Below are 19,305 nucleotides of genomic sequence, written 5' to 3'. Positions count from 1 at the left end.
ACTTATACCAATATGGAATAAATCGATTTGGACGGATTTATACGACGGCCTCTCCGAATACATGCATTATTAGTCGATTACCTGCGGCCTGTCAAAAGAACTTGATTTCACACTGGTTGAAATAATTAAACTAATTCATAATGCAGCAAAGTAATCGTTCTCAAGTCCAATCGATGTTTCAAAAAAAATAACGTAGAGATTGTTAAATCTCGTCGGCAACTTACGGGTACGAGAGTTTTCTTGCTTAAACAGCTGGGCTACAAAGCGAATTTCTTCAACAAAACGCCTCCGCACGTAAGGGTAATAATGACTCATTTGGCAGGAAACCTCTTCATAAAGGTCTTGCATAACGATTTTGAAATGGTCGAAGTTAAGAAACTACGAAAACTGACTGGAGTGTTAAGTAAATCATTAGCTGTGTCAAAGTCCGAGTCATTGAGAAGGTGTTTGAATGAAGATGGTCGACGTATGAGATGGAGGGAGAGGGTATAAATGACGAGGCACGGATCTGACAGGCGGCGATGGCGTCGCATCCCGTCCAGGGCAGCGTAGGAGACCGCCACGCCACTCACGACGCGCCGCGACATCAAAAAACAAATAAAAAAGAACGAAACATGGACACGACAGATTCTAACATGCGGCCTCGATCGACGGCGGGTGTCCATTTACAGAATCCAGGACATCGGATTTGGATCTAAACTAGGAAATTAAAAAAAACACTCCTAAAAACGCTCGGTAAAACGAGCCCCGCACCCAGATGGCGATTTTTTCACTGAACTCGTATCCTCTCGCACGAAACGTGGAGAAAAAACATCGAAACGAATCGAGAACTGAAAATCACCAACCAGGATAATTAGAAACGAATCCTTAATTACAAGGTGGGCTAATATGATCGCACGGGGTGCGATTCCGAGCACGTCAGCTGCATATGGCACACAGCGGCCATACCTGCACTGGACAATTTCGTAACACACTTGGCTCGATCCACGTTCTGCCATTGACAGGAAAACTCGACGGGGAGGTGATTGACAGTTCTGTTATGCCCATTATGTACAATAATTTCTGTCGGTTTTTTGTGATCGACAACAAGCTGGCAATTAAGCAGAGTATAAACAACTACGCGTCCGAGTCTAAACCACAGTCAATAGTATTCTTTCCTTCGTGGTGTCAACCAATGAAAAACTAACGTAGTAGAATTCTGATCTTTCTTGCCTACAGAATCGTCAGGAAAAAATGATGTACCCTGCGCGCGACTGCACGCATATGTGTGTAGAGGAAACGTAGCTCCTGGTTAGTCCAAATTGAAATACCGTTATTTGGGCATTTGTTTTAATTTAATTTGAATTAGGTTTACTTTTTTCCACAATAATCACTTCCGAAAATATAATTCTACTATAATTTGCTAAACTAAGGGTTTTCAAACCTATTGACCCCAGGAAAAAATCTCCATTTCCATGCACCTACCTGAAGAACCGTGAAGAGTCTACCCGTCGAAAACGAAAGATCGCCAAAAATGGAAGGTTTTCATAAATTTAAGAGATTCTCTGTATATAGCAGGTTAGGTACGTGAGCAGTAATTAAGTTCAATAATAACAATTTCAATACATTTAGAAACAATGTGGTTTCATGAGTTAGGTAATTCGAACGTACAAACCAATCATCCAGTACAAATTCTTAAGCCTTCAACGGCTACGTTGGTGTGGATTTCAAAACTCGAGAATTATTTTTTTCCTTTTTCTTTGATCATTTCTCGGCACATCCTCCACTTCTCCGACTGGGATCGAAATGCACAATCCGTGAACCAATGAGCCAGACGGAGGAGGTATGTTTGGCTTAAGCGGCACGCCACCTTTCACAAGAGGATTAGAGGTCGTAGTACCCACCCCCTCTCACAACTCAATTACATTTTTCTATTTTAAAAATTCCTTCGATCTGCCATTATATTAACCCCAAAGACGAAGTGTCACCCCTTAAAAGACAGCCTGCCAGAAAACTCGCAGATGCAGGAGTTATTGAATGCTCACCCACCCGAAAGTTGGTTTTGACGCAAGACAATGGTATTCCGACACGTGACTAAGCCTCCTTGAGGATGAAATCATGCATCCACATGGGATTGCATATGCATTTCTCCCCACAAAAATCACACCTTGAGTTTTGCGGGGTTGATCTGTAGAGACATCACGGATATTAAACTCTTGCAAAAATATGTTTCACCTATTATGCCTTCCATTTGCTATAATAAAAAAATATGTCGTCAGAACTGACTGTGAATTAACGACATCCTACAGTGAAAAAAGAGCCCTTAGGCTTTATCCGTCATGCAAAATGAGCAATTTTGGGCGAAATAAGCAGGTTTAGCACGAACCAGCTCACACTATGATCAGGGATTCGAATCCCAACCAGGGGATGTACATTGCGTTCGGAAATGACGATCTATCATATACAATTTTTTGTACGACATCAAGCCAGCGTTCGCAGGATCTCTTCCCAAACACGCACTACATCGACAAATTTAATGTCGGAAGTATACCTGAATTAAACCTCCATGCGTCCGACTTTATTTTCCTGTCACTAGCACACTTTATTTATATATGACTGAAAAGAATATTTTAATTACAAAAGCAATTCCATAATTTTATATTTTTAATTTAGTTTTTTGTTTTGGAGGTATTCTATGGCATGCCATATGGGATTGGTGTGATTTGCGAGTTACTCATGGCTCGAACAGTAAGAACGTGATCATAGCCAATGCAATTCATACATTTTCGCGTGTCGGAATCGCAATAATCAAACTTCTGGAATCTGGAGTGGAAGAATTCTTATCCCCCACAAAACCCTGGCCTGCAATTCCAGTTCCGCATCGCTACTTTGCGATAGTCTTTTCACTTGCTCATTTCTGATGTCAACGGAAGGTCTGGGCTTCCATTTCAAATCCCCGACGTGATAGAAATGGCAAATAAGGCTGACCGAATTGAATTCCATCGGGACAGTCTCAAGTCAGCGACTGCTCCAATGCGATAAGTCGCTTAAAAGTTTAAAAATCTCCCCGTTGATTGGTCAAATATTCAGTCTAAGATTCCGGATCCCCTAGTACAGGCATATCCCCTGCACAAGCATACATAAGAGGCCAAAAAGGATGGGTGAGGCAGTGGGTGTTAGGCCATCAGGCATTAGTTTACCAGGTGATTTATGGCATTCGGGAAGTTCAATTTGTCCTACTTAATGTACTCTTTAAGCAATGTATGTGATGCTGTGACCTCGAAATGAGCAGGTAAAATAATTCCTGAATGTCGATCGATTTGACAGTCGATTTCTCTTCACTTTCTGCGGTCTCGCCTAGCAATGTCATACGGGGCTATAATTACCTCGTTTTGTATCTGAATTAGACTCGAATCACTTGTAATTATCTAATTCATTTAGGCATTCATCACAACGACGACCAATTTATCAAACCAAACTCAATTACAAACCGGGTGCCTGGGATCGCCCTCCCGGCTTGAAAGGGCCAACGTTGAGAGCGAGAAGACCCGGGAGTTGGGCTTCCTGGGCCCCACAACGTGGGGTCCGTCCGCCCCTCACGGTCAGCCCCCGTGCGGCTCGATCATTAGCAAGTCAGAAACCTGGCCCCTTTACCTCCAACAGGGTGGGCAGCCGTGGGCCCGTTACTAGGGGGCAGCCTCCCAGTTGCCCCCGGGAGCCATACCGCCCGCCCAACATTCGACCTCTCGTTATTTCTCCATTCTGGTGCGGTCGCATAGACACCGCACATAAACCCATTCCCTTAAGGTTCAGCGATGCGGCTTGATCCAGCCCGGCGAGGCCTACCAAAACCCTGGCTAACTCCTCTCAGTGAAACCAATTGCGGGGATTTTATCACTGGGAACTCATACCGGACGTCAAGTTAAGGACGTTACAGCGATTAAATGTCAAAGGAAAGCCGTAAAAATCTGCTTCCCTATTCCGTAGTTTGAAAAAGGAGCGCAAATTTCCTCAGTAAAAGCCGCGGTTACCTACCGGCCCGCCGATATTTTCAAATGCGCTTCTGTGGCCAACGGCATAAAAATGATTTTAAATGTAGGATTCTTGCAGGTCTGGTTTGGCAAGCATTGAGGAAAGAATATTGCAATTACGATTGTTTAAACTATAAAGAAGTTATAAGTACAAACTCGAGTATAAAATTAAATATATATATAAATAAAAGTATAAAATTTTAAATTGCATTAGAGGGACAGGATTCACTTCTGATGCTCTACTACACATTCGTATATACTATAGTTAATATCGTTTGATAAGGTCGTGGATGCAAGGTTTTCGGAATATGATGTGAAATACAAAAGGATTAGGGACTAACTTTTTCCAGTGAACAATTCGTGATGGTGATGACTAAAAGTTTTTCATTTCTAATCTAATCCATTAAAATTGACCCAATTTTCGGTCTTAAAAAAACTGGTGTGTGTTGCACCGAATTTCACGCAAAAGTTTATGGCCTACCAGATAGCCATATGGGCGAATTCAAGTTTGTAAACCACTGACTAAACAATACATTCCTTCATGTTCCTCGGACGTGTTTTTCTCATGATATTTTGCAGGAAAAATTACTTAGCAATTTCGCATTGATTACTATGCGCCAAGACCAGTGATGCGAAGTACGATAGGACAGGTAAGTTAAATACGTTCACTGCTAATATTTAGATTCTGTCCTTGCAATTGTAAAATTTAAAAAATGGCAATAGTACTACTAATTACACTTTCTGTTCGTGGTGCAGGATAAACGAATTTAACTGAAGATACTTCGACAAAAGGTTTTAGATAATTACTTATAGTCAAAACTCAAGTTGCTTAAGAAATATCACAAAAATGTTACTCTAAATGAAATTATTGATTCTTCCCGAAAGTAAAGATCTACACCGCATGTTCACCAATGAGAAGTTTTCAGTTTCCTGAGGGATATTTGAACCTATTCGTTTAAATAATAATAATTCATTAAATATCTTGATAGTAAAAATTCAAATAATTTTATTAAAAATTACAAATCGGAGTATTCCCTGATGAGACTGCTAAGCTCTATGAAATCTTAGCCGATGTCTTCTTAAAATATAGAAAATTCTAGCAAATACTTGTTTTGATCAAAATTAACACGCAATTTCTGTAATTTCAAATTCAGAGCATTAGCCGTAATCGAATCCGATAAATTCTCTCCTGCACTATCCTTAAACCCGATAACGACCATGTTCACGTTAAAGCGCAACATCACCGGGGGGTACAAAGAGCACACTCCCTCCGTCTGATGATGTTACCCGTGACAAAACCATTTTCGTGATAAGGAATGATTTTAGTGATAAAAATGAGCAGCTCTTCATTTCCTTAAACGATGACCTCACCATGCCGTGACCGCGCCGCTCTTGCTGCAGCGTCACGTCCTAACAGCGCCACTGTGTAACACCTGGACGGAGATTGACTGAACGGCGTCCCAACAGCCAATTTTTCTCGGGAGTAGGGAGCATGGCATTCGCAAAATGAATTGGAGGGGGCGTATGTTTTGATGGGATGTCTTTGATGAGTAGAAGATAGCTCACTCGAGTTACGTCAGTAAAAGCAGCATTGATACAAAAAAATAATTATACCCCTCATCGCCTACCTTTTTTTTTGAAAATCTACTCAGAATTCAATCTTACCATTAGCGATTGTTTCGTCAAGCATAGCTTCAAAACAGAAGGGTTTTCGAGATTACGTTACAAGGAAAGTGTTTTCTTCATCCATTCCTTCCCTTAAACCTTCTCTGGTTTCCACAAACAAGGTCAATAATAAATGACGCACGTGACAAGTAAACGGTTGATCACACGCTACGATTAGCGCCTCTAGTTTCAGGGTCGACTCCGGGCACTGTTTACCTGCACCACGCCGGCCTTAAATGAGAGCTCCTCTCACGTTACCAACTTGCCCGGCCGGCTCGATGTAAGCACATCAGCTTGGCTCGCGTGAACCGAGGAAAAACATTCTTTTCGATCGATTTAGCATATTAATGATGTTGAAGACGACAAGTTAATTAGAATACTGAAAAGCAAAGACGGAAACCATTCGAGATTTTTTTCTATTGATAAATCAACTGCATCGGTAACAACAGAATACGGTCACGCGGTAGACATAACCAAATGAATGTTCACGTTAGTTGTCCCGACGACTATTACATTTGTATTTATGGTAAATCATATGGAGACTTATCCGATGAATTTCGTCAACCAGAGGCTCCTTTTTAGAGCAGCGTGGTTCTCGTGGAGAACCGTCGTTTGGCTATTGACGGAAGACACCGGGTTCAAAATCTCCGGGGATTCCTTTATATAGTTCATTCTAAAATACAAGCAGTGACATTTTCTGGTCGCTAGAACTTCGTGGGAAATAGAATGGTGGCGTATGGAAAGGAATTGGCCCATCCCAACCCGTTTAAGCGTGAATTTTGCATGCAGTAAGACATGTTTTGGGGCAAGTTCTACCCTCGCTTATCAAAATGAAACTGCGGGTTGATCGTAGAATAAAACAATGGGCTCATTTTTCGTCTGTGTCGCGACAGTGAAAAACCCTTTGACGTAATTTACGCGAGCGTGAGTAGGCGCACGATGGAGGAATACACGCTCCTTTCAAACCCTCCCGGCCGGAGTGCGGGGGACGTGCGACCGTCCACTCGGTCGCCCATCGACCGCGAGGCGGCCCGGGGAGAGATGGAGACCCTGAGAGTACGCGGCGGAAAAAAGAGACACGACCGGTGACCTTTTTTTTTAGAAACCCCGTCCGCTGAGATAGCCTCGGCGATACCATCACGCGGAGAGAGAGGATGAGGGGGCGGCAAGGAATCAACACACTCACCCCATCCCGCACCCTTCCTTCACTCCCTCAAACGCCGAAAAACGAAAAAGAAAAAAAGGGGCGATCGGACATATAGGGTATATGATGGCCTGCCGCCCCTCGATGACGCCTGGCCGCTTTTGTAGAAGGGGAGGGCGGGGAAAAAGGGTGGCCTCACACGGGGAGGAGAACGAAGGGGAGCTGGGAGGGGGCGAGGGGAAAACGGATCGATCCAGGCGGTCGATTTATTCCCCGCTGTCGATCGCGTGACGATCGGTGACGTCAGAGGCGGAGACAAAATCCCCTGCCCCCCTTCCTTCTCGGGCGGCTTAAACGGCGAGGCGGGGCGGAGTGAGAGAGGGGCAGGAGCGGGGTGGAATGCGGCGTGGAGTATTTGAAGGGACGCGCCAGAGACCTGGCCGTCGGGAGGCGTGGGGGGGGGGGGTGGAAGTAGGGAGCTCGAAATGGAAACACGGGGATGAAAAAAAAAGGAGAAGGGGTGATAAGAAAGGGACCGAAGCGAACTGTGCATTGGGATTCGATCGAAGTGCGTCTGTTGTCGCGTATTTTCATTCGAGAGAAGGGAACGTGAGTGGTGGATTGGGGATGGGGGGGGGTAGGAGCGGGGAGGAAGAGATATTCAGATACCGTCGAGCTTATGGGCTCGAACCCTTTCGTAATTTCAGAAAACGATGAAGGTGAACGATGGGGAAAAGCGTGCCGAAGACTTCGTCGGAATTCGCACTCGCGCGTATTCCTTGGGTAGCGGCCCCCGCTCCTGGACAGGTCAAAGGAATAAGATGTGCGGGGAGTGCTCGGAGAATGGCAATACGTATTTCAACCCTTCGTCGCGCGCAAAAGGAAACCTGAAAATCGTATGCAATTGAATAACATTTTGCGTTTAGGATGGATTCAACCGTTTTTTCGAACTAAACTTAAGGGTAAAGAAAGCCTTTGACACACGAAAAAAATATATCCTGGCCATTCCAGCAAAACGACATCGCCATCTAGAGGAATTCTTATGGTCTCTAATATTGGGCTCCAAATGGGCGTAAGTTAAGGCACGGAACACGATCTTTAGAATCCAAATCAAAGAATATTCAAACATGTCGATACATAGATAGTCTTGACCAAGGTTGAATGATAACAATTATTTTAAAAAAGCTAAGAGAAATATTATTTATTTTCCCTGACAAAACGAGTTTTGATGAAAGGGATCCAAAGAAAAAGCCAAACGTGAATCGTCTTTCATCGGTTGAGAGCAGCTTCGACAATCTCTTTGAACTCGGACGCTCGAGCAAGGGGGCGTTGGCTGCTTCACTTCGCGAAAGGAGAGGTCGTCCAACTTCCTGCTCTACAACGGCCTACTTTATTTACGACAAGTGAGTCGCGATAAAATCTCCTTGACCACGCGTTACTATTTACCCATGAAGAGAAACTCAGAGCGCATGGATCGATAACTTTCAATTTCCACATGCCTATACGATTCACTTTCATTTCGATTATTCGGAGTCTTAATACGAACTAATCGGACTTATGCGTTTGAATTTGATTCTACCTTTCAACGAGATGTCTAGATAACTTTACTGCCCGCAAACCATTGGCACAAACAATATCCGAACGATTATCGAAGACATAAAATTAATAAATATAAGTCTATGGTAAACCGAAAGCAAGACTACTCAGAGGAACAAGGTTTTTCATTTTAGTTAGGTTACCACAGATTAATGAAAATTATTTCTCCAAAAGCGTGGGGAAAAAGTATATTCATCTTGTTTTGGCCAGATAAAAGAATATTCGGAAATAAAAATGATTGATCGTCCGCCTCCAAAAATATCGCAGAGGTTCAAATAAATGTTTGCTTTGCGGTTGTAGGTTAGGGCGGTCACACAAAAATTCACGATCCAACAGTGATAGACGATCAGTTGGCTAGAACGATGGAAAAATTACCATGCGCCTACAATTCACTCTTAAATAACTCGGAAAAGGAACTAGGTACATCCGCTTGAGCGAAAGGATAGGAAAAATACCGTTCATCGCCAGCAATCGAATTGTTCCCCTTATCTTGCCATTTCCTATGCGGTGAGCGTTCCCTTATCTTTCCTCCTAAAGTTCTGACGATTTTCTCAACAGAAATGCGGCTAAAGTATTCCTATTTACAACTTTAAGGTAGGTACAGGCTATAATCGCTCCAGCAATTAATGGTCGAGTGAAGAAAAACGTTAAGGTCTAAGGAACCAATTAGTAGGGTAGGTCCCATTAGGTGAATTTTATTACCAAACAAAATAAGTATTAGACGGCGAACCAAAACGTATTATTTCTAGGTAACACGATGAATGATACTACGCTCATTGCTCTAGGTACAAAATTTCAGCACAAATAATTTACCTTAAGAGGAGGGATGCACTTAGAGCAACGCGACTTTCGGCTATCGCGGATTATTACATACAAAAGCATTTAAGTTTATTACTCGCCTTAGATAAAAATTTCACGGAGTGATGATGAAAATTAGAATCAATAGCCCGAGTGACTAAATAGGAGGTCCGATGGAGAGTAGATGAGAAGACAAGTCCATGGAAGACGATGGAACGTCGAGGAGGAAGCTAATTGGGTATATTCTGAGGACTAATCCTTTCATGAATTGTCTTAAGACAGGGGAGGAGTACAAACAAAAATCAAGGATGGATTACGTAAAATAAATGATGGAAGACGTAACTGCAAGGAAGTGAGAGGATGAAGGAAATACAGGGAAATTGACAGCTTGGAGATTTACCGTGGATTACTTTATAGGATTGATTACTGGTGATGATGGACGAATAACTTACACTGTGTTATGATGATAATGTTCAGCTATCTAAATTTATTAAAATTTCATAGAATTGGTGGGTGAAATAACCACGATTTTCTACATAAAACATGGAAGTCAATTACTACTCTGTGGTAATTCCTAAGAAAAATTTAGAGGATCCAGTTACATACAACAAAGTATTCGTAATTTTAAAAAGATGAAGGTTATTTCTATACCACAGCCAATTGATCACAATGCATCTACCCATTTTATTCTATATTCGTCTTCTTTGTGCAAACACAAGTCCACTTGCACTAATCATCGGTTTATCTAGAAAAGTTAACTTAGATATTGACAAAGAAACCGGTGCTCATGTTCTAAACTTTATTCGAAGTTAGAAGAACCCGATGCCAGATGAGGATAGATAATCCATAATAACGTCGACCAAAGATTGAAAAAATACGGTGATCAAGAACAGACAATTCAAAATGCTTAACTTGAAAATGAATATCTTTGCTTCACTTGCAAAGGGATTCAAATTATTATCTTCTTCGATTTCAAATATTTTCTTCTTTCCTACCACGATGGATCTTATTCAATGCTCCTAATTCTAATACTACACGTAGAAGGTCCTCCTTCATGATAATTTTTTGAACAATTTTTTTGAAAATGCAAACGCTGAACCGGTTACGAGGAATTAAACTAAATTTCAAGTAGGTTCATGATATTTGCAAACGTTCAAAAATCTTACTCGGACGATATGGGAATTTCAAGGATCCTCTCCAAAGAGTACCGCAAATCGGTTTTAGATACTTCTACCCTTTAGCAAAACACTTACTCATTTGAAATTGAACACATTTCTCGTCGCAATACTAATCTCCTCACCTGGGAAAAACATGTACACCTCCTATCCACGCACAATTTCAGGAAACGTATTTCACTCTGAATGAGGTATTCGTTCGGGCTCTAGACTTTTTCGGCCAATGATACTCTACCTCATTTCAACCAAATTCTTCAATCCAATTTTTTTCTACGATTAAGTTCTATAGTTAACATTCGAAGTTTTTCTAATGCTGAACAACTACCATACAAACAGCGAACGATCAAGGAGAGCAGAGCACATTAATGCCGACGCAATAGGTAAGGTATTCTTCGATTTATTCCCATCATTTCCCCTTCCTTATGAATGAACCATAAAATCACATGCTGAGAGGCTCCAACGAATTTCAAAGAAAAACTAAAAACGAGGAGAAAACTGAAATTAATCGCAAAGCAGTATGAATGAGAACAATGAGTAATTATCCCTCCCGGAGTATAAGCGCAATGGAGCAATGCTGTAACATCGGGGCAATGAGAGAGGAGAAAATAAAACTGATTTGCGCAATGCGTCGAACGCACCTTCACGCCCGTAGAGCGTTTCATATACACGTGACCTTGAAAGCGGATAGGGATGAGCCAGTAAGCAGTCACCATGTCGATCGAAAAACTATGTGGCATCATCCGTGACGGTGCGACGCCAACAAAGATCGCTTCACTTCAGAACCCCCTCAACTTACGAATCATATAATTCACGATTAACATCATACTTCGTCACTCCATTCCCGGGTCTAAGTGCAGGCGAAACCTATGGTAAAAGTACTGATTGCTGTGACAGCGAAAACAGAAGAGGATGTAACTTGAAGACGTGAAGTCGTGACGGCGTCGGCAACTATTCCAGGAAGCTAGAAGCCACGGCGAATTTTTTCACGAGTGAAAAACAGATGGGAGGGGAGACCGTTGCAACCTCATACGCAATTTCTGGAAACGTCAGAGTAGGAAAACGTGACGATAACTGGCGAGCGTACAAACGCTATTGCGACAAATCGATAAGATATCCCAAACAAATGATCGAAATGCGAAGCATCGTCCAGTTCTACGGCTTTCGTTTTAGACTCGACTTCCAAGCCTACCGTTGTGATGAAGAGTACCCTCAATCCAAGGATGAAGAAATTAGCAAAACATTGGAGAGAATCGTGCCCACGAGGAAATATTCCACGCGAAAAAAAAGCGTCCCGAAGCCATTTCATAGAGAGACGCGTAGCTCACAGCTAAGAACAATGCTTTTCATTACGTTGACAATATAATTAGAAATTAAGGCACTTACAATGATGAAACACTGTCTATCGGGTGCATAAATAGCAGAGGCGATAATATCAATTCGTATACAATAAATAATGCTCAAAGCGACGAACTATAAAGAGCAAAATGGAATGAAACACAAAATCTAAAATTCGAGAGGGAAAGATGCGTTTGGAGTTAATTCAAAGAATCGTATTAAAATATATGACTATGGCTCAATATGCCGATGCTTTTCAAAGCAAATATTTTATGCATTTCCTTCTCAAAAAAAAACATATTCTTGTTATGCAATCGAATTACACACCTCCATTGATGAACGTCCTCCAGTTGGAAATCGAACAAAAACGGGCAGGGCGCTGTGACAAAGAAACAAACCATTAACTGCCGACACCAATCGTGTTTCATAAATGCCTTTCCCTTCCTCGAAAACTTCTTACGTCACGTTATACTCGTTCATAACACGATTCCATCTAATAATCCAAACAAACAATGGCCACGAATACAAATTAATTTGTTCCAAATCAGCAAACATTTCCCACTTCCCAATGAAACGGGTACTAATTAAACGATCTCAAAAACTTTTAAGAATGCTTCTCAATTAAGGACTCTTGATTTATTATTATTAACCTCTTGTAATTATAAATTAACCTCCGACGAAAACAAAACATTTTTCCATGCCTGAATTTACATTCAGCCATCAAATTAGAGTTTACAATCCATGGAACCTCCAAATTTTGGCATAGCAAAGAAAAACTTACTTCCTCGGTGTGGGCAAACATTTTGAATTTCCATAAAATTAACTCTCTAAAAGAATTAATAAAAAGTAGACTTTCTTCTGATACGAATTCTATAGATTTGTCCACTAACTTCATTCGCCATAATGGTCTTCTTTGAAAGTGCTTCAGTAATAATAAATCATTAATCCTGGATTAAAATGATTATTAAATAACAATGGCAACTATAAAATTTGTATTCAAACGAAATCATTACGAAAATTAATTTCGATAAGCGATCCTGCTAGCAAAACCCAGAAACAATATAGTTACGATTTTACGGTGACCAATCAATCGTTCGCGAACCCTTGCCGATCCAACTTCCCACAGAATTTGTGCTAAACATCACATTTAGAAACCATTAGTCTTCAGGTTATAGAAACCCTTAGTCTTAGTCTTCAGGTTTTTGGACGAGGATGGTGATTGCCGAAGAAAAAATATCAAAATTCATACTACTAAAGCCTACCGCAGAGGTGTAATTTACTGTGATTACACAAAATTATTAAACATTATTTGCTACAATTATGTCTCTTACTACGAGGGTCATCCGGAAAGTAGTACCCGTTCGTGCCGCATGAAGTGCTGACGACGCGAGTAGCCGCTGGACGAGGTCAGATAGCTTCAGTGGCTTGTCTGCCTTCTCTGAGCCAAGTTGCGTGACGCTAGCATTGCCTGTGTTGTTTCTGTGATTGTTTACAATGTTTAAAAAAATTGAGAACGCCGCCAGTTGTGAAGTGAGGGCAGTGATTAAATTCCTCAATGCAAGAAACGTTCGCCCATGTGATATTCATCGCCAATTAAAGGAGGTGTATGGAGACAATGTAATGGACGAGTCGTCTGTTCGGCGGTGGTGTCGCAACTTCAACATGGGGAGGGGGAACACACACGACGATGAGCGTTCGGAGAGACCGTCTGTCATTACAGACCAACTGGTGAGCTCAGTTGACGAATTCGTGAGGAACGATCGGCGCGTCACAATTGATGACATCTGTGAGCATTTTCCCAATGTTTCTCGAACAATTGTTCATGAAATTGTTAAACACCATCTGCATTATGCAAAAATTTGTGCAAGATGGGTCCCTCGCGTATCTCAATGAGCTGGCGGCGAAGGACTATGCAGCAGGAATACAGAAACTTGTCACACGTTATGACAAATGCCTTAATTTGCTTGGAGATTATGTTGAGAAGTAGTTTAAAGTATCCTCTTTCAAATAAAATTTTTTATGTTTGTTAATATTTACTTTTGTGTCTTTATTTCACGAACGGGTACTACTTTCCGGATGACCCTCGTATATCCAATTATATTTCATGAATTATGGCAATTTATGATTTTTACCAAGTTTTCATACATTAAGACGATTAGCAATTATTTTCCTTACTGGAAAACTCCCAATAAGAATTTCCTATTTCATTCATTAAAGAAAAACAAAAATAATCACCAAACATTTGCTACACCTTTGATGACCATGTTCACACGAAAATGTGCAATTAATTCAATCTTTTCCCACCCACCAAATCAAGTAATTTATCACTTCTCGTCCGTAATCGTGAATATAGAGAGGAGTTTAAATTGTCGACCGAATTATAATGACACATTTCTCGTTAGATTTCTAACGAGATACGTAATAAAGAAAAGAAGCAACACCTACTTTATCATTGGCCATTTCATTATTTTTGTTGAATTTTGAATAGCGAAAACGTAATTCACAAGACACGTTTGCAGATATAGTACTGTGAGCTCTCTCCTCTCTGTAAACATAACTAATGCATAATTTCAGCACTGAGTCAGGGATTAAATCTTGAAAATGATAAGTTCCCTCTCAAAAAGAAATACCATGGAGTAAATATCGCTACGTCAGCTCTTCTGCCACGCATATAACGGATAACAGTCAAGCTCAACTTAAAAATTAGCCGAGTAAAATAATACGGATTCATAGGCGTAAATCTAAACAATGCAGGTATTAATAGATATTTCATTCGGCTAATACCAAAACCAACTATAAGCAACACAATTACCCTCACATGATAACAATATGGCACTCCTTTTCACGTAGGGCCAACAACAAAATGAGACCACATTTTTCACGTACAAACCCTAAGCGCCACGAGGATCATAAGCAAACGAAGGGAGGTGAGGAGGGGATTTTAGTGAATGCCATGCAACACATAAAAGCCAGCCCGCAGTAGGCAAAATTTGAATAATCCCTCCGCCCATAACCGAGTAAATTGGCAATTCGTGCATGTGTGCGTATCAAGCAAAAATTGAGTGGATGCTACCCGCTCTGTTCTAGGTCACGAGAAATTACGTCCAGGCACCACCGCGACGAATTTACAGCCTATGAGTTTAGAATATAGCTCCGCCTCCTCGGAACGCGTGCCTCCGCCGACCCAATGTGGAGCGAAGACCCGGGGGGAAAAGGGAGAGGGGAGTTGGCAATTTTTCGCATGGCCCCCAAGCGGGATATTTCCTTAAGTTCTGAAGGAGTATACCAAAGGCAGCTAACGACCCACTATCTCGCCGAGAGGGAGAGGAGAGAGAGCGCCAACCCTTTCTTCTCCGCCATTTCTCTCCCCACCCTCCCGCTCACCCCTCTTATCGCGGAAACCATCCCCACCCCCGCCCCGTAACAGCCCAACGCAGCCGCAAGCCGGCTTACGTCACCCTCCACTGCGGGGGAGGACAGAGCAGCACTCTGGAAGGGGCAGGGGGGATGGAAGAAGGCAGGTATGCCGCACGTGGCCCAGCTGTTCTGGAGGAGGTGGTGGGGCGGAGGGGAGGTACGGGATCGAGATTCGGGTATTGGTGGGGGAGATAGGGAGGGCCGTGGGGGTCGCCATTTTCGTCCTCGCTACCCCCTCCGCTACGTCCCCTGCCCCTCTCTCCGTTCCTCCCCCTCACGACTCGACTTGCCGCAAGTCGATACGAACCGAGATGGAGTGGGGACGGGGGGGAAGAGAGAGGGAGAAGGGGGTGGGGACACCCTTATATCGACTTCCCCGCGCAATCCCACCCCCGCCCCTTCCCCCTCTTTCGGCACCCTTCCCCCCGGCCCCTCCTCCCCCTCAAGCATTCGGTGGTGATGGGAAGGGAAGGGGGTCGGGGTGCCTGGGCTCCTAGCGCGATACGTAGGTTCCCAAGACGACGTCGACTCACGGCCGATGCATGCGACGGAGAGCAGAGCACTAAGGCACACACGAAATCCTCAATGGCCCGATCTCCCCGATCCTACGGTTGGCGAGAACGCCTCCAGCTGACCGCGTCGCAGCCATACGCGTCCCCCCACCCACTCACCCCCAAAGCCCACCCTCCCTCGGCGCTCCCCGCGAAGCACCGTGGCGCCTGCGCGGATCGCGAAAATTAGAAATAAAAAAATAAAATGAAATAAAGAAGTGGGGGCAGGGAGGATTATATTCTGTGGCGCCCTCGGCGGGGACCCGCGGAGATACGAAAGGGTGCAGTCATTCGTCCAACCGGAAGCTGGCCAACGCGACTCGAGCGGAGAGATCGATGAGTCTCACTCTCTCACCCTCTACTCTCTCCCGTGCCCACGAAATAAAAGCGAGAACTATATGAGGCGGGAGAATTCGGACGGGATAGCACACGAGCCTTAGGAAAAAACCGATGGAAAAACACGCAATTCATTCTCCTCCTCGCCGGCTATGGAAATTCGTCCAGACGCCGCCCACAACCCCCTCCCCCGCTGCGAATTTACAAAAAAAATAAAACCAAACGAAAATTACGAGCGCAATGCTTTAAACACGAGGGCCCCACGACCCGTCATGTATGGAGTGCGAAGTGAGAGAGAGAGATAGCGTGTGTGGACTCTTCGACATCAGAAATAGCAACGAACGGATATAAATAGTACGTTGGCGGCGGCCGTGGAGGCGTTTGCAGGTGGGGGGGAGGGAACAAGGGGGCCGGGAACGTCCCCCTTCCCCCGTCACCCTCCCGTTTTTTTGGCCCCCCCCTCCCACCTCAGCAATACTCTTGGGCGGCCTCTGGAGCAGTGCCGCCTCGCGTAACCGTGGCTGCATGCGCCTCCAAAATATCGACGTCGAGGACGGAGCGGCGCGGCGCACGTCCGGGCCATACGCCGCTCACCACCCGCGCAGCGCTGGAACCCACCGCCTCCCTCTCTTTCCCCGCACGCTATCCACTCGGCACACGCCTCCCCCGCTGTACCCCCGCCGAAACCTCCCCACCCTTTCAGAGCGTGTTTTAAAGGGGAAACGTAGGATGAAAATGGGGAGAGGGTCGAGGGGGTGAGGAGGGAGGAACTCGGGAGGCAAGGACGGGAAAAAACGGTGTACACTATGGGAATATATTTTACGGGGGCGAGCAAAATCTATCCCTCCTCTTTCCCTTCGCAATGGAAGTTCCTTTGGCTACTTAATTGCTGAACAAATGACCCACTTCTACACGCATTTCTGCCCCGAAATCTCTCGCAGAGCCCTCACGCAAAAACATGCAGATGGCAGTTCAGGGATCCAGGCATTGAACGTAAGTTGGGAGGAGCGTGGGGGTGTAGTACATTAGTCGAACATCGGTCGAAAGTCGGAGAGGATGTTACAGAAACTGCCCAAATTTTCAGGCGTACGAATACTTCGTGGAACTTCTCACGAAATAAGATAAAAAGATAAGGTCCACAGATAAAACTGAGACGGCAGTCATAATCACATTACGGCTTTATCGATTGGAAAGGTCATATGCTGCATAGTTTTACGGATAATAAAATTAGTGGGTTAAATACGACGGAAATAGGCCGCGGTGTCGCAACGGTTAACGGACGCAAATACTCAACAGCTAACATTTAAATAACAATAATAATTAACGGCTATCCTAACAATGAGAACAAATTGACGCTGGTATTAAAAACCAAACAACTTAATTTCAAGCCAACACTGACAGCACACACACTCGAGCACTATATCCACGAAATAAATTAATCTTTCCACCTTGCCTGGTCTTCACTTCACGTCACAGTTAACAAACATGCCAAGAATAAATTTAGGATTAAAAATTACCTGATATTGAAAGAGGGCATCTCTGTTCTCATCCATATTGGTGATCTCGAAAGTGGGAGGTTGTGGAAAGAGTCCTTTTCCGGGATAAGATGTACTCCTCCTGAACTTGATGGGCGATATAACCATCCCGGAGTGTTGTTGATGATTGAAAGTAGGGCTCGGCTTTCGATTTCCGAGGCTACCCATGTTGCCCATCGAGGATAGAGGGTTGAGGTTTGGGACGGACCGCCCCCGACTCCATGGCGAAAGTCCCGCTGCATTCTGCCCTTGTGGTCCCGCTGGAGACCATGTACTCTGGTGCTGTTGAGGTCCTGCTGACCAGGATGCTGCGTAGCCCTTTCCAGCCATGAAAACATTCTGAGGGTGGCTACCTCCTTGAATATGCCGAGAGATGTTATGAGGAAAATTGTGGGTAGCGGTGATTGCCCGCCGTTGAGGCTGTTGTTGACTTTGAGATTGAGGTAAACCAGGGGCAATTTGAGGCCCTAGACTAGTGTTGAACAAAGGATTTGGGTTCGAAGGAGGGAAGTTTTGAAAGGGGAGCGTACCATTGACTGCGGGGACGTTGAGGCCGTGCAACAGACCATCTTCAATGGACCCCGACGACCAGAGGCTTGCTGTCGATGTGTTACTCGTATTTATAACATTAAGACTAGGTTCAGAAACATTAAACCCCGTTCCCAACTGAAGAGGTGTCGTAACCGATGATGAGCCGCCTTGCCCTTGATCGCTGGACTTGGTGGTGTCTGTTTGGGAGACTCCATTTCCGATTTCTCTAGGGGTGTTCTCTTCCTCTTTCGGTTTCACAATAGACTCCCCACTCACTTCCGGATTAGGCGAAAGTTGTTGATTTTTCACAGCTGATTTTTCGATCAAAAGATCATCTTGCATTGCCGTGTGTTGCTGGTGTGATGAAATGGTATCCGGCACAGATGTAGGTGTGGTAAAAAATAATGAAGAGCTACTCGCCGAATTCGCCGGAAAATCAACCGAAGAAACAGATCCAACGTTAGAATTCACATTGAATTTGAAATCCCCCATTAGATCTTGCACGTACGTGTGATTTTAATCTATACTTTCTTCGGGGGGCTAATCTTAACTAGCACACGTATGAGTCCCGCATCTGCTACACCACCTTCGACGAACGCTAGCGATGAGACTTTTGTTTCTCCGTTCATCGATGTCCGCTATATTCGAGCTTCTACCGCTAGGCTGCACTACTGTCTTTGGAACGTACACGACTGACTGCTGCCGACTTCGTGCTATTGGTGGATATACTTTTCCCTTTTCCGTGATTGGCAGCACATCTCGGCATATGATATCGACATTCTAAGGTAAACTTCCGACAATTGGAATTTTGAAATTATTGCAACTAAACATTGTTGAAACTTGCAATACTAATATCAACAATATTTAAATCGTTTATAACGTATTCTACACAATATTCATCAAATTTCAATTTTTAATATACTCGATACCAAAATGGCTTTTAACGAGAAGAAATTAAAAATATTAATTAAAAGTCACTTTCCGTGAAACAGCAATCATATAAAATAAAACAAGTCGTTTACGGTGGACTCAGTATTCCTTTGCATTAATAAATTCGTTTTTAAGCCAATACCGAACTGGTAATTAACCCGAATCCTAGCAATTTACAATTTCAGTATTTACAACAAATACAGCTAGATTTTTACACATTTATTTCCTCAGTATTTTGCTAAAACGCTTAATTTTATGTCAATACCTACGGGCAAATATGGA

General features: G+C 43.5%; 1 protein-coding gene across 2 annotated transcripts in view; it reads right to left on the bottom strand.

Annotated features, from left to right (window-relative positions):
• The window catches only part of orb2 (cytoplasmic polyadenylation element-binding protein orb2), a 513,070-nt gene extending 494,356 nt beyond the window's left edge, over positions 1-18,714 (bottom strand). For both annotated transcript variants that reach the window (XM_071592298.1, XM_071592299.1), the window contains exon 1: positions 17,545-18,714. In XM_071592298.1, the coding sequence (XP_071448399.1) occupies positions 17,545-18,585 (1,041 nt within the window). In that variant the 5' untranslated portion in view covers positions 18,586-18,714. The remainder of the gene's footprint in view (positions 1-17,544) is intronic.
• Between the last annotated feature and the right edge of the window lie 591 nt (positions 18,715-19,305).

This window comes from Hetaerina americana, unplaced genomic scaffold (genome assembly GCF_022747635.1).
Source record: "Hetaerina americana unplaced genomic scaffold, ioHetAmer1.1.p SCAF_5, whole genome shotgun sequence".
Classification (NCBI taxonomy): domain Eukaryota; kingdom Metazoa; phylum Arthropoda; class Insecta; order Odonata; family Calopterygidae; genus Hetaerina; species Hetaerina americana.
Note: the sequence above shows the minus strand (reverse complement) of the source record. Positions and strands in the feature narration are given on the sequence as shown.